Here is a 16,521-nt window from a genome sequence, read left to right on the forward strand (position 1 = left end):
CAGGGGACTTACCTGCTCGCTGGCGATCCCCCGCCGGCAATCACGATGGGGGCACTTGCCTGGCATCCCAGCAATCCCCCTGCTGCCAATTCGGCCCTCCTGGGCCATGTGATTGCGAGGACCTCACGATCACATGGACTGAATAGCCGTCCATAGCAGTGCCAGCAGGGGGAGTACAAAAAAATAAGCATGAATATGGCTATTAATGGATTGCTCCAAGCACCTGAGATCATGGTGCTGGGAGTGGGAGACTGTATGGATGCCCAATTCCTCCCCTCTGCCCATAAAAACATAGAATGCTGCCTGTAATAAAGTAAAATGATGTTAAAAACAGTGTAAAATAAAACAATATATATACCGTATTTTCCGGCGTATAAGACGACTTTTTAACCCAGGAAAATCTTTTCAAAAGTCTGGGGTCATCTTATACGCCGGGTGTCATCTTATAGGGCGGGCCTAGGCAGCCCCATCACCAGCCCTTCTAATGCTGCAGCTGCCTGAGCGCTCTATACAGAGCCTCAGGCGGCTGCAGCACTGCCTCTCTCCTCACCTCCCATGTAGCGTGGCCAAGCTCCTCTCCGGTCGTCGGTGCCCGGTCAGACTGACAGGAAGTGCACACTTAGTGTGCACTTCCTGTCAGTCCTGCCGGGTACAGGAAACAAAAGCTCCTGTACCGCGGACCGGAGAGGAGCTCGGCCACGCTACAGGGGAGGTGAGGAGAACAAACGGGGGGAACAAGGAGAATACAGGGGGGGGAGGGGAATAAGGAGAATACAGAGAGGGGGGATAAGAAGAATACAGAGGGGGGGATAAGAAGAATACAGAGGGGGGAATAAGAAGAATACAGAGGGGGGAATAAGAAGAATACAGAGGGGGGAATAAGAAGAATACAGAGGGGGGGATAAGAAGAATACAGAGGGGGGATAAGGAGAATACAGAGGGGGGGAATAAGGAGAATACAGAGGGGGGGGAATAAGGAGAATACAGAGGGGGGGGAATAAGGAGAATACAGATGGGGGAATAAGGAGAATACAGAGGGGGGAATAAGGAGAATACAGAGGGGGAGTAAAGAGAACACAGGGGGGGGGAGTAAGGAGAACACAGGGAAAGGGGAGGGAGTGAGTAAGGAGGACACAGGTGTTTTTTAAATTTTTATTTGGTGTATATCCCAAACTCTATATTTTAACTGGAAAAGTTGGGGGTCGTCTTATACGCCCAGTCATCTTATACGCCGGAAAATACGGTGTATATATATATGTGGCCTGTATGAAGAGGGCCCGACAGGGATAATGTGATAAGTTATTGGAGAGAGTGGTGGGTGGGGTCACTCGAACAGGAAAACGGTGTGGGTACGTAGAGGTGGGGTGAGTTTATATAGGGAAATAGTATATATATACCCATACACTGTCCAAGTGTATTTAAAAATATTTATATATATATATATCAAAATACACGTAGAATGATATTAAATATATTATAAAATATCTACATATGATATTATATATATATATATATAGATAGATATCGAAATACACTTAGAACAAAATAATATATATATATATATATATATATATATATATATATATATATATATATATATATACACACACACACACACACACACACACCCCTATATATAAATAAAAATTATATATATTTTAATTCTACGTATATATTTATGTAATATTTTTACATAATTAAGTCATTTTATTAATTACAATTTGCAGGACCTGCCTGATAACCCAGGCCGAAGGTTCAGGGAATTTAATTTGCTAGCACTATATTTAACCCTATAACTTTCCAAGACACCATAAAACCTGTACATGGGGAGTACTGTTTTACTCGGGAGACTTCACTGAACACAAATATTCATGTTACAAAACAGTAAAATTTATTACAATGATATCAGAGAAAGTGAATTTTTCTGCATTTTTCCCACACACACTGACAATATAAGTGTTGTGATACGTTTTACGGTTTTGAAACACTAATATTTGTGTTCAGCAAAGTCTCCCGAGTATAACAGTACCCCTCATGTATAGGTTTTATGGTGTTTTCAAAATTTAAGGCTTGTGTTTCAGTTTTTTGACATTGAAATTCGCCAGATTGGTTTTGTTGCCTGTGAGAGCGTATGGTAGCCCAGAAATGAGAATTATCCCCATGATGGCATACCATTTGCAAAAGTAAACAACCCAAGGTATTGCAAATGGGTTATGTCTAGTCTTTTTTAGTAGCCACTTAGTCACAAACAAACAGTGGCCAAAATTGGCATTCAAATTAGTTTTTTGCATTTTTCACACACAAACAGTATTAGAGAGCCAAGGAAAGCCTCTCAAGAGCCTGTAAGGAACCCAAAGTTTACAAAGCTAAACAAAACATAACATTTCAGCTAACTGGAAAAAACCCTCAAGTACTACGAATCTAAGAAAATTTAACTCCAGCACCCATGCCTTTTTTTCTAGTAATTCTATATAGCTCATGCTCATCTGCACCAATGTTTCTGTTTTTTTGTGATCATGGTCCCATGGTTACACCAAAACTCTGCATTGCTTTACAGTAGTTAAGCTTCTCTTTTTACATTTTTAACGTCAAATTCAATGTACTTAAAATTTTTTACTGATAAAGCATTATAGAAAACGGACACTGTATCAAACCACAACAAATACACTTACCCATCCTTTAAATCTCCCTCAGATTTCTCAGATGAGCTGGCCGAGGAACTTAATTCATCTTCAGATAAGCTATGCGATATAGCCACATTCTTCTTCATTTAATAATAATAATAAAAAAAATTAATAATAATAATTGTAGTTATATTGACCAGAAGAAAGGCAATTTTGCTTACAGCAGAGTAAAATAATCAATTTAACAAACCATAAAGATGTGGAATCCTCTACCCAAGAAGTTGTCTTATCAGATTCTATAGATATTTGAAATAAAAGCTTGGATGATTTTTTTTTTTTTTTCTTTCAAAAACTGAATATTCAAGGATATAATATGTACGTGAACAGGTTGCTGATCCAAGTAGAACCTGATTGCCATTATGGAGTCAAGAAGGATTTTTCCCCATGTTGTGGAATGATTGGACATTTGTTCCAATGGCTACATTTGTTTTTGTTTTTGTTTTTTTTCCTTTTATTGATCAACGACATAAAAGAAAGGGTTACATTGGGTGAACTTGATAGACCAGGCCTGTCCAACCTGCGGCCCCCCAGATGTTGCTGAACTACAACTCCCATGATTCTTTCAATGAAACAGATAGCCAGGGAATCATGGGAGTTTTAGTTCAGCAACATCTGGGGGGCCGCAGGTTGGACAGCCCTGTGATAGACTTTATTAGCCTTATTTCAACCTAATTACTACATAACTAGTTTGCAATAAAGCCACAAAATATTCTGGCTGCAAGACTCTATATAATGTAATTTACCTCAGCTAACGCTATATTCGGTGTTGAGTGATTTGAAGAATTCCCAACAATGGATTTGCTGGGCCCATTATTTGATTGTTGCTCGCTTCCCACAGAGTATCTTCTGGCTGTTGGCTCTGTGTTGAAATGACATATAAATTATATAATATTTGTAGCCAACCTAGCTTTTCTGCATGACTTCACAAAAAAACAACATTTTGCCAAAGTGATTACATGGACAGGGTTCTTCACTACAGTAAGTATTGTTGGGAATTCATAACGAATTTCAAATGAAAGGCAAATATAGCCACATTGGAGGCACAGCTGAGTTAGAGATTTTGTTTTCCATTTCAGCTATTGTGACCTATAATATTAAATTCACTGAATAACCCTGTTAATCTCAGTCGTGGAGACAGATATTAAAATTTAAGCCAAAAGGAGAAAGAGGTGCAACTAGTGGAGTGAAAGGAAAGTATGAGTTAGAATCAGTGGAGGATATAATTGTAAGGGGCCCCGCGATCTCGGGCCCCTTACATACACATAGACCCTTTGCAGAGGGTTTTTGCAGAGCTGTGCAGCAGGATGGGGGCAGGAGGCTCTCAGTCTTCACCTTTATGGCTGCCGCAGAGTCCCGGCTTTTGGAGTGTTGCCGTGGTTACCAAGGCAACACTCGATTCCACGTGGTGCCGGGACTTGTGAGAAGAGCCTTCACACACGCTGTACCCCTCACAATAACACACACACTGTATCCTTCACAATTACACACACTGCACCCCTCACATTTACACACTGCAGCTAACACACCTTGAACCTCTCATACACACACGCTGCACAACTAACAATCACACACACTGTACCCCCCACACACTGTAACCCTCACAATCACACACACATACACTACATCCATGTAAACATACACACTGCACCCATCCCCTTTAACAGGCCCTATTCCGTTCTTACACAGTTTAACAACTTACTCTGAGAGGGCACCACAGCACTTGGCTCCATAACCACGATATAGGGCGGTAGTGATTATTGTGCCTGAATTGTGCCTTTGAAAAAAAATAAAAAATAAAAATCTACTAATGCCTCTCCCGCGATTAGGTTCTGGATCCGCCCCTGGTTAGAAGATCAACAGGAGAGTGAGCTATATAGTAAGCCAGGCGGAGAGGAACACAAAGCCATAGACAAGGACAGGGGGAAACATATTTGCACAGTAAAAGCAAGACAACCAGTTATATCATGAGGTGCATAAAAATACAATATAATAACCATAGTTAAATATTTCTTCCTGAGACTGTTTCAGCCGCCTTCTCTCTCGTGCAGACAGAGGTCGATTATCCTGTGGAAAGGTAAAGACAAGATCAAATTTAAAACCCATGGACACAGAATATATATATATATATTATATATATATATATATATACACACACACACACACACACAGAGATAGCAATTGCATGCCTTTCATATATAGCATAGTGAAGTACAGCAAATTAGTATCACAGTCAATATTCTTTATTTTTAGAATAATTTTAAACAAATCAGAAATTACTGGCTTTACTTCCTGCCCAAGGTGATTACATACCTCTATACTGGACATTTAAATAACATAGAAAGATATCCAGATTTTGCCCAACAGCCACAAACATACAGAAGTGCAGAGCCTAGCTTCCAGGTGTTAGGGAACATGTGCTAACACCTAAATAGATCACTTTTTATGAATACTACACTTGTCTTTCAGTTAAGATTTTAAATGAAAGGCACTTGGAATGTGTCACTACCGTCGGCTTACCTCTGAAATGAGGATTTGAATATTTTTAGACTGATTTACAGAGGTTGCAGATTCTGAGCTTTGTGTTTTCTTCACAGCTTGATGCAAGGCAGTAGGGAGGGAAGGCAGTGGTCTTTGAAGCACCACATGAAACTAAAAGAGATGGACATTATTGTTAAAAAGACTATGCCTTGCTAAATTAGCAATGTATTCAATTGTATGATGATCCACTGATTTAACATATACACTGGTCTAACAGCTGAAAATATGATCCATCTATCCACACACATACGGGAAAAGGTGAGAAGAACCTCCAATATAATTGCTGTCTATGACGTTTCGCCATCAGTTATATTGGTTTCAATTGGCAGCAGCAGTGGGGGCTGGAATGCAGGTCCAACCAAACCCCTGCCTATTACAAGGTAGAGCTGTCAATGCTAACACACTTAAGCCATAGGTGAAGACAATTCTTCTGTGAATTTAATTAGCGGCTAGACACCTTAGCACAGAGTTAACCAAATCACACAAAACTTAGGGTCCCCGTGCCCACATGCCCAAACAAAAAGCTCTCTTCTAAACACCCACTCAGTCCAAAAAGAGCCCGGATTGGAGGTAGCTGGCCCGAGTAAAGCTTGAAGTAAAGTTTTGACCAGGCTGTGGCCATCCCCTGGTCCGGCGTAGAGTTCCATGAAGCTGGGTGGAAAATCCTGGTCACAAAAAACAACAGCGCTTGTCATGAGTGCATGGAGCTCCCTCAAGTGCTAGGTACCATTGGATGCCTTACAACATCCTCTGTCTCTTCCCAAAACAGCACCCTGCTAGGTGGTTCTGGGACCAAGAGCACTTGTGATAAAATTTTACCAGACAGCAGCTGGTCCGCGATCCAAGCAATTCCTGCAGATTCCTGTAGCATTCCTGCAGATTTCGAATGTGCCTAAAGGCCGCTAGGAAGGGCACTGGACTAGGAGGCAAGACCTAGAGGGTAAAACATGGTGATAACAGCTCTTTTTAGAGGGAGGTGGAGGTTAAGAGCCATGTACAGTTCCTGGGTGACCGGGTGGTCTGTCACATAAGTATTTTATTTATTTTTTCAGCACTACAGACACATGCTCCCATTTAGAGTATACTAGTTTGTACTAACACATATATATGCACACTTCTGCCACATTTGACGTTAAGCTGAATGCAGGAAGATGAACTGTAGGACTCTCCTCACAGCTTTGCCTTGACGTTGACAGGCAAGCTTACACTTTACAGTGGTCTAAAACCTAGTAATTTCAAAGTGTGCATTGGATTTTGAGATATGGTGCATGTCACTTTTTTTGTTTTAAAAGTAAATATGCAAAGACACACATAATATACAAAAGGAACTCATTTCTGATGAACATGTTCCTTTAAAATGAACTAGTTAGGACTGAAAAACAAAATCTGATCTTTCTCCCCCAATTCTTTCCTTGCCATCAGTTCAGGACTTCATTGGCAGAACCTCCTGTCAGGTTAGATAATTCCAGAATGTTCCAGATTGGGTGGACAACTCATTATTTAGGACTGGTATCGTCCAATACAAGATTCTTTTCTCAAATTGCACAGTACACATTTGTCATTGAATGTCACACGAGAACATTTGCAGCATGCTTACATATTTTTTACTTTTTCCTAGTGATTAGGGGCAAACATTGACCTGTTAAGGAAAACTAAACACGTGTTTCATATATGCTGGAACCTTAAAGGACCACTATAGGCACCCAGACCACTTCAGCTCAATGAAGTGGTCTAGGTGCCAGGTCCCTCTAGGATTAACCCTGCCTGCTGTAAACATAGCAGTTTCAGAGAAACTGCTATGTTTACTTCATGGTTAATCCAGCCTCTATTGGCTGTCTCATTGACAGCCGCTAGAGGCGCTTCCGCACTTCTCACTGTGATTTTCACAGTGAGAAGACGCCAGCGCCCATAGGAAAGCATTGAGAATGCTTTCCTATAGACTAACTGAATGCGCGCACGGCTCTCGCCGCGCATGTGCATTCAGCCGATGACGACCGAAGGAGGAGGAGAGTCCCCAGCGCCGAGGGAGCCCTGCACTGGAGAAAGGCGAGTGTTTAACCCCCTTCCTCCCCCTTCAGCCCGGCGGAGGCTGTTTTCCTGGCACTATAGTGGTCCTTTAAATATCCTGCAACTCTGGTGCTTAGTAATGTAAATATATGTTCCATGAACCATGGAAAACTTAAGAGGACAGTAAAAAGGACATTATGAAACATTTCCATTAAAAGAGAACCTTTTACCCAAAACTTATATCCACGTGGTACAGAAAACTAGACTGTTTTCTAAAATGCAATCAAATAATTTCCACAAAAGAATAGTCTGGTGTGCCCAAATTAAGTATAGTCTAACAAATCTGGAATTGGTTTGTTACCGGATCGGAATTCACTGCTCTCTGGTCTCTCTGTCTTCGTTGCCTTGACAAGGATGGTTCAGACACTGAACTGTGAGGCTGAAATCCAGAACATGTGTTGCCTTGTAAATCTTCTGATTTTAGAGGTAATCCATCCTAAAATTAAAAAAAAATAAAATTAACCAACTGGAATAAACTTTCAGCTATGGAATGACATTAATGTTGGAGAACAGTAACTCAGGATGCAATATGTTTACAGATGTAAACCCATTACCTCTAACTGTAAAGACAGCTGTTTGTGTTAAAATTATGTTAATTTATGTTTATTCTTATTCGCAGCCAAATATATTTTGGATCCAATGCACCCATAACAGCTGTAGTAGTGAGTCTTAAAGGGAAACTATAGGCACCAAAACAACTTTAGCTTAATAGAGTGGTTTCGGTATATAGATCATGCACCTGCAGTCTCACTGCTCAATCCTTTGCCATTTATGAGTTAAATCACTTTGTTTATACATCCTAGTCACACCTTTTTTCAAGTGACTTACATAGTTTTCCTAAACACTTCCTGTAAAATTAGATCTAATGTTTAAACTTCTTTTATTGCACATGCTCTTTCATGAATGTCTTACCACCTGCTCTGTTAATAGCCTTCTAGACCCTGCCTCCTATATGTGATTAAAGTTTAATTTACAGAGCAGGAGATAAAAAAAAGTTTCATTTTCAATCATATGTTAACTTACTTAAGAAGTTTTTATGTTGTCTGTGTCAGACACAGTCAAGAGAGATGTGGTTAGAGCTGCATGGAAAGTAACAAAAGTGAAAAGGCCTATAGTCTGTGGGCAAACGTCTGGCCTTAAATCCGCTCCATAGTCCTGTTCCTCATTTCTGAACATTTTTTTGCAATGTAGCAGGGTGCCATCAGAGAAAACCTCTGCCATGAAGGGTTGTACATGGTCTGCAACAATCTTTAGGTAGGTGGTATGTGTCAAAGTAACATCCACATGAATGCCAGGACACAAGGTTTCCCAGCAGAACATCGCCCAGAGCATAAAACTGCCACTGACAGCTTGCCTTCTTACCATAATGCATCCCACTGACATCTCTTCCCAAGTTAAACAACGCACACACAACCAGCCATCCACCTAACCGAAAGAAAAATGTGATTCATCAGACCAGTCAACCTTCTTCCACTGCTAAATTCAGTTCTGACACACATGTCCCCATTGAAGGTACGTTCGGAGGTGAACACTCTGACCGGTCTGTGGCTACACACTCCCATACGCAGCAAACTGATGCACTACAATGGCCAGCATGAAGATTTGCATCAATTTGGGCTACAGTAGCTCTTCTGTGTGATTGGACCAGACAGGCAAGCCTTCACTCCCTATGTGCATCAATGAGCCTTGGGCGCCCATGACCCTACATAGTTACAAAGGCTGAAAAGAGATATGCATTCATCAAGTTTAGCTTCTCTCTCTCATCTGTTTTTGCTGTTCATCTAAAAGAAGGCAAAAATACAAATTTTGCATCAAAATAGGGAAAAATTCATGTTTGATACAAGAATGGCAGTCAGATATCTCCTTAGTTTAAAAAGTTATTATCCCACAAATTAAGAATTATATCCCTCCTGAATATTATGCTTTTGCTAGTATTCATCCAGTTGCTGTTTATATGTATAGACTGATAAAACCACCTTTTCAGGCAGAGAATTCCATATCCTTATTGTTCTTACTTTAAAAAAAAAAAAAGCATTTCCTTTGCCTTAATGAACACTATAGTGTCAAGAATACAAACATATTCCTGATACTAAAGCAGTGAAAACACCATTTAAGGCTTTCATCCTGCAGTGGCTCTTACTTCATTTACAGAGCTCTACAGATCTGGATGGACATTTTGGAGGAGTAGCTATTCTCTCCAATACAGCTTAAGACATAAAGCTGGCAGTGGGCTTTACTTCAGAAGCCTCCATGGACATGGTAAGAGCCCAAGCCAGAAAATTGAGATAAGGTAACCACAGGGAGATGCATAGGGGATCCTAGGGAATCACCATTTATTGGGATCAATATATTACGAAGAATATTAGGATTGGGCCTTTGGGCAACACCAGTTCTACCCGGAGCCACATTAGGTACCTGTTCAATAATTTAAAAAAGGGTATGCTAGAAGAAACGAGGTCACATGACTAGTGAACAACATGAGAGGGAACGGGTGGGGCTGGCCTACACAGACGGACCCGCTAAACCAATTCTAATTTGTTAAGAGTCCTCTATCCAAAAGCTGACCAAGAGTCCTGAAACCCGATGAAGGATCGGGCCCTTCTGGTTACTTAAATACTCCGATACAAAACATGATGTTCTGGGAGAAGAAAAAAGTGCACTGTATGTTATGTATTCCGCATGCTCATTGTTCGGTATAATCTTGTAACCTTTGTTCACAATGTGGGGCATTGGGGGATGTCTGTTTGCGAATGCCTTTTGTTTGTATCCGTGCATGCAAAAATAAAGAATTATAAAATACATTTTAAAAAAAGAGCCCAAGCCAGAAATATGTATTTCTCTGTTCTAGCCAGGAGGCTCTGGCTCACATCTTGGCCCACTGATGCCTCCTCCAAAACCAATTTGTGTGCTCTCCCCTTTCATGGAGATATGCTGTTCAGTAAGAACCTGGACGAATGTATAAAGAGAATAGCTAAAGAACTTGGGGAAGATAAAGAGAGAAAGGAAATCCTTTCGTTCCAAGAGATCTTCTGAAAATTCTCTCTTTCTTTCTTTCGTGACAGCAGATCATACAGAACAGAAAGGGAATACACAAGATCTCTGTCATGGAGAAGTGGATAGTCCTCCATCAGAGGTGGAAAATCCAGAGGTTCTTCATCCACGTCAGATCTTTATTACGTGGTTCTCTCCAAGTCCGGCGGAGTAAGGGGCACATCTGTTTCTATTCCAAAAGCAATCCACAAAGCACAATTGGCTTTAGGATAGAATTCCAAAAGGATATCTTATAGAATTTTGCAGAACTCCTCCAAGTTGCTCTTTCTAGAAAACGAAATGGCAGAGGAAGGCGTTATCGTGCAGGTTCCCCCTGCAGAATAAACTCATGGATTTCACTCCCACCTTTTCCTCACCAAAAAAGCCTCAGGAGGGAGGAGATCCATTATGGATCTACACAAATTAAACACGTTCCTGAACATCTGCAAGTTCAAATTGGAATCCTAACAATCCATCATAAAAGCAGTGTTTCCAGGACAATGGTTGATATTACTAGACTTATCAGATGCCTATTTACATATTCCCATCACTCCCCAACATCAAAAATAACTCCAATTTGCTGTGGAGGAAGGTCACTTCCAATACAGAGCCCTTCCATTTGGACTCTTTAGAGAATGTCCAAGAAGCTGTAAAGTTCTGGTAGTACTCATAGCAGAACTGAGAAATAAAAAGGCATAGCTATATTGCACTATCTAGATTACATCTCGGTCTTAGCATGGACAGATTTGTCTTTGGTTCCTAGAACTTTACGGCTGGAAAATCAATGAAGCCAAGTGTCATATAACTTCTGCCCAGTCCATGCTGTATTTAAGAGCCCCAAACACAGACAAAGGCATGGTTTAGCTCTCAGAAGAAAGAGGTAAAGGTCTTATAAAGAAAGTCAAATAAATATCGGCACCCAGTGTAACCTCGCCAGAGAAAGCCACAAAAATATTTTTGGTTCCATGGCCCCCACTGTCTAACAAGGTAAGCACAATGGTAAATTATGACTTTTCAGGACAATCCTTCTCAAGTTCAAATCAGGGAACATGCTTCAACCCATCAATATTCCACAGCATATCCATCAATCTCTTATTGGTGGATACACAAGAAGTTTCTCTTCTCCCAGTTTTCCCCTGGGAGACATTTTCTTGGACTGTATTAACTACAGACGCCTGCCAGTGCGGTTGGACAGCCTATCTTCAGAACAGCTATGTACACGAGAAATTGAAATTTTCTGCAGCCAATACACCCTTCCAATCTCCTGGAACTTCTAGCTGTAACAGAACCTGAAGCATTTTAAACAACAACAACCTCGCCACAAATCAAGATCAGGCAATGGCACGGTGGTAGCATTTATCAATCATCAAGAAGGAACCCAAAGTTGAATGATAAAATTGATGAAACCACTGATGTCCTGGGTGCAACTACACCGGTTAGGCAGGGGGTGTCTGACAGCCGAACAAGATGGCAGCCTAAGCTCGGAGCTACTCGTAATAACCGCTACAAATCGCAAATACAAGCCTGATCCCCCTGTGAGAAGAAGCAAGGCGGAGCACACTAAGAGGGCCATAGACCAACCTGGCACCCCCAGACAATCAGGGTCCGTGATTCTGTGATTTAGGTACTTTTGTGCTCCAGAAAGAGAGACCAACCATTAGCCCTGATTCCCTGGAACTGTTTTAGGCATAGGACCATGTGCACGATCTGTCAAATTTATGACATCCATGGAAATCCCGAACCCCCTGAATCGATCAGGGTGATTTTTGGATATGTTGGTCCCCCAGATCTGGGCTATCAGGGGATGAGACTTTGTGGGGTTTCCATGTGTTTTTGGGGTACTTTCGGGATGTTGTTAAAATGTTTGTTTTCTCTGCCTGGAGATCATTGAGTTTAGTACTGTTCCTCAATTATCTCTCAGGTACAGGGGAGTGATTACCCTGTTTTGTGTGGGAGTGTCCTGGACCTGACAGCCAATGTAATTATGTGTATGTTTTACTGTAGTCTCCTCTCAGGTCCAGTGGGGAATGCCCCTGGAATATGTAATAGGAAACCACTTGCATGGGGAGTTGCATATAAGGCTGCATGTGTCTCACATTAAATCAGTTCCTCTGCACCCTCAACATAGAGCCTCATCTGGGGATTGCTACACTAATTATACTCCCTTGGATTATAATCACTAGCTCTCGTAAGAGCTATCCTGTCTTACTCTCTGGATTTGGAGAGGTCTACCCACTAGAAGCTGGATCCTGGTCTTGGGTCCAGGGTGGGTGGAGGACAGCGAGACCCCAACCAAGCTGTAACGCTGGCTGCGGTGTTTATGGTAGCTGGTGTGCTTGGAGTACTCGTGAGCACTAGGAAGCATCGATTGGCATTGTCACCCAGTCGGGGTTCCAGGCGGTCCGCCACAACCTCCAGCAGCCATTTACGGAAGCAGAATGGCACAAGATGCTGACCCTCATACAGAAGGTGTCGGCACGGGTACTGGTGTTGCATGGTCATGATTATTGTGCTTGGAGTGCTTCTTTAACATTCACATCCCTATAAGGTCCTAACAAGATGGTATCTGACACCAACCACCCTACACCCAAGGGATCCAGAGATATCGAAACTCTGCTGGCGCTGTGCAACAGATAGAGGCACGTTCCTCCACATATGGTGGACATGACGATTAATCACATCATTCTCGAGAAGATCAGCCAAGTAGTGGGGAAATTATCAGAGGAACCACCCCTAATGGAATCGGTGACCTACTTGCTACACCACACGACCAATACAGTACAGAGCTACAAACGCTCGGCGATACTGCGTCTCCTGAACGCAGCTAAAGTGGTGATCCCGATCTGCTGGCACCAGGCACGGACCCAGACGATCAAACAGTGGGTGGAAGAGGTGGAGGACACCAGGAGATTTGAAGACCTGAAAGCGGCTATGGTTAAAGAACGGGAACGATCGATGGTTCTACTGGTTAAGATTTCTGGCATTAACGGATTTAGTCAGAGTCACGAATGTTTAACCACTACTCCCCCTCCTCCCCTGCTTCCTCGCTCCTCTCTTTCGTACTCACCTCACGGTCGCTCACCCCCTGCTACACTTTCTCCACGTCCTCGAAGTCCCCCCTTCCCCCGTTGACTACACTCCACAGAGCTGGGTGCTGTCCGACTGATACCCGGGGTGCCTCTGGGCTAGCGTGCCTCGCCTGGGTCGGGACGGCCAAGATTGATGCGGGGGCGGGGGCAGAGGGTGGCTCTAGTCGTGAAGGATAGCTGCATGCCCAGTTAGAACGAGGGAGCCCTCAGTAGACAGGACAAAGATTTAAATAACACACTGATCCAGACCTGACGCCCCAGAGACACTGAGACACCACTACCTACTGTACTGGGACCGCTCTGCCTCGATAGCCATCTCCTCTCTACGTAGGAAATTCGGCCATAGCCAAATGCGAAAGTAAATCTTATATGTTACCAATGTTTCCTTCACTGAACCACACGGTTACGTTTCTTCTGCGACAGAAGCGCAGCTATTTACAGGCACTATACGGCCTAATTACGTTACCACAACTAATTACTACGGATATGATTTGACCTTATGTTACTAAAGCTTATTACTCTGAATCACACATTTACGTTTCCTCTGCGTAGGAAACTCGGCTATATTATGCCAAGTCGAGTTGTCACAACTTATTACTACTGGAATGTTTTGACTTGCAAAGTTACCTTTCCTCTGCTTAGGATATTCGATCTTAACCATACTTGCTGTATCAATAAAGATTTATTTCACACAACTACACCTGGTAGGTCTAACGGTTACCCTTGCAGGAGTGGAGAATTCAGTGGCATATTTCCTCAGCAGAGTAAAGATAGATCCATGGGAATGAAGCTTGTCAGACAAATGATAGTGAAAAGGGGTCTTCCTCAAGTTGACCTGATGGCAATCAACAACAACAGGAAAGCCCACACGTTATTTTCCAGAAGCCTCACCATGCGATAGAGATGCACTATCAGGCAGATGGCATTTCTCCCTGGGATATTCATTCCCTCCAATGCCGCACATCTTCCCCCTCCTGAGGAGATTAAGGCAGGAAACCATATCCATCATCCTTATAGCCCCTTTTGGCAACCCAGACGATGGTTTCTCCTTCTCTTGAGTCTCTCCAAGAAAACCCCATAGCAGCTTGTAAATGTTCTTTCTATCCTACATCAAGGTCCAGTTCATGGAGATTGAAAGTAAAGGGCAGAAAGGTAAGCCTGGATTTTCCCAGGCTGTAATCAACACCCTGTTTAAGGCCATAAAACGTTCCACTTCAGGCACATATTACAGGGTGAATACAAATACAAAAGGATAAGTCCTGCGCTGACTCCCATCACTCCTGGGAGGCAGCAACAACCACAGTACACATCAGCCCCAATATATAGTAAAAAAACTAAAAAAAAATTCAGTTACCTGCGCTCTCTTTAATCCATATGTATATTTAGACAAATGGAAGTCATTTATAGTTACTCCAATGGTCATTCCCTCCAATGGCCATTGGAATAACTAAATGACCTCCGTTTGTCTAAATATACATAGGGATTAAGGCGAGAGCACAGGTAACATATTACAGACACACAGAAATACAAAATCCTTTTACTAAAGATATTCTGTAGTTCCTGCAATCTGGCCTCAATCAAGGACGGAGTTATAAAACCTTAAAAGTCCATGTCTTAGCACTTTCTGCACTTACCAACCATAAATGGGCATTTGACATGGATGTAGCAAGAATTCTCAACACAGTTTTAAAGATAAATCCACCAATTAAGCCTTTTGCCCCTCTATGGGATTTACCTCTGATGTTGAAAGCTATAAAGCCACATCCCATTGAATATTTGGACTCTATTTCCCCTCACTTGCTAACCCTCAAAACGGAGGAGGTTTTAGCTTCTGGCAGAAGGGTATCTGAACTTCACACTCTTTCTTAGAAACATAGAATGTGACGGCAGATAAGAACCATTCGGCCCATCTAGTCTGCCCAATTTTCTAAATACTTTCATTAGTCCCTGGCCTTATCTTATAGTTAGGATAGCCTTATGCCTTTCCCACGCATGCTTAAACTCCTTTACTGTGTTAACCTCTACCACTTCAGCTGGAAGGCTATTCCATGCATCCACTATCCTCTCAGTAAAGTAATACTTCCTGATATTATTTTTAAACCTTTGTCCCTCTAATTTAAGACTATGTCCTCTTGTTGTGGTAGTTTTTCTTCTTTTAAATATAGTCTCCTCCTTTACTGTGTTGATTCCCTTTATGTATTTAAATGTTTCTATCATATCCCCCCTGTCTCGTCTTTCCTCCATGCTATACATGTTAAGATCCTTTAACCTTTCCTGGTAAGTTTTATCCTGCAATCCATGAACCAGTTTAGTAGCCCTTCTTTGAACTCTCTCTAAGGTATCAATATCCTTCTGAAGATAGGGTCTCCAGTACTGTGTACAGTACTCCAAGTGAGGTCTCACCAGTGTTCTGTACAATGGCATGAGCTCTTCCCCCTTTCTACTGCTAATACCTCTCCCTATACAACCAAACATTCTGCTATCATTTCCTGCTGCTCTAAGGAACCTCTCACTGTCTTCCACAAGGATAAAACGATTCTCAGAATAATTCCTGAATTCCACCCTAAAGTGACTTATGCTTTTAACATAAATGAGGAAATAGTGCTCCCAGCACTGCAGCTGTGGCTCAAGCTAGTATCGAAGAATTGGACCTTTTTTCTATTGACTTGGTTACATGTGTAAAAATGTATCAAAATAGATCATCTACTTGGCGTACTTCACAAAGACTGTTTGTCATCCCTAATGGTACCAGCAGAGGCCTTTAAGTCTCAAAAGTAGCCAACAGTAGATGGATTGTGTTGGCCATTGCTCAATACCTTCATTAGACATTATTAGATGTGAAGGCTGGACAATTTGATCAATTTGGTAAAAGTGGTCTTTCAAGATCCAACAAATAAGTTTTTGATTTCTTGGTGTTATTTTCATGTTTTTGTTTGTGCTAATACACTTGCATCGCATAATTTGGAGTTTGAGGTTTTCTTTTCCCTCCTTGGTTATTGCTTGGGTATTACCCATTGTTGTGCTGCCATGGATATGGTCAGGAACAAGGAAAATGTATTCTTATGTACCGTAATTTTCTTTTTCTGGTCATAGGCCAGATCCCACCCTGGGAT

The 16,521-nt window shown here is 41.9% G+C and overlaps 1 protein-coding gene across 1 annotated transcript in view; it reads right to left on the reverse strand.

Moving 5' to 3' along the window:
• The window catches only part of NEK4 (NIMA related kinase 4), a 64,937-nt gene that overhangs the window by 10,060 nt on the left and 38,356 nt on the right, over nt 1-16,521 (reverse strand). Inside the window, exons 9-13 of the mRNA XM_063427597.1 lie at nt 7,591-7,725; nt 5,202-5,333; nt 4,679-4,748; nt 3,428-3,543; nt 2,673-2,764 (exon numbers count right to left, since the gene is read on the reverse strand). Of these exons, the coding sequence (XP_063283667.1) occupies nt 2,673-2,764; nt 3,428-3,543; nt 4,679-4,748; nt 5,202-5,333; nt 7,591-7,725 (545 nt within the window). The remainder of the gene's footprint in view (nt 1-2,672; nt 2,765-3,427; nt 3,544-4,678; nt 4,749-5,201; nt 5,334-7,590; nt 7,726-16,521) is intronic.

The sequence above is a fragment of the Pelobates fuscus genome, chromosome 7 (assembly GCF_036172605.1).
Source record: "Pelobates fuscus isolate aPelFus1 chromosome 7, aPelFus1.pri, whole genome shotgun sequence".
NCBI classification, from domain to species: Eukaryota; Metazoa; Chordata; class Amphibia; order Anura; family Pelobatidae; genus Pelobates; species Pelobates fuscus.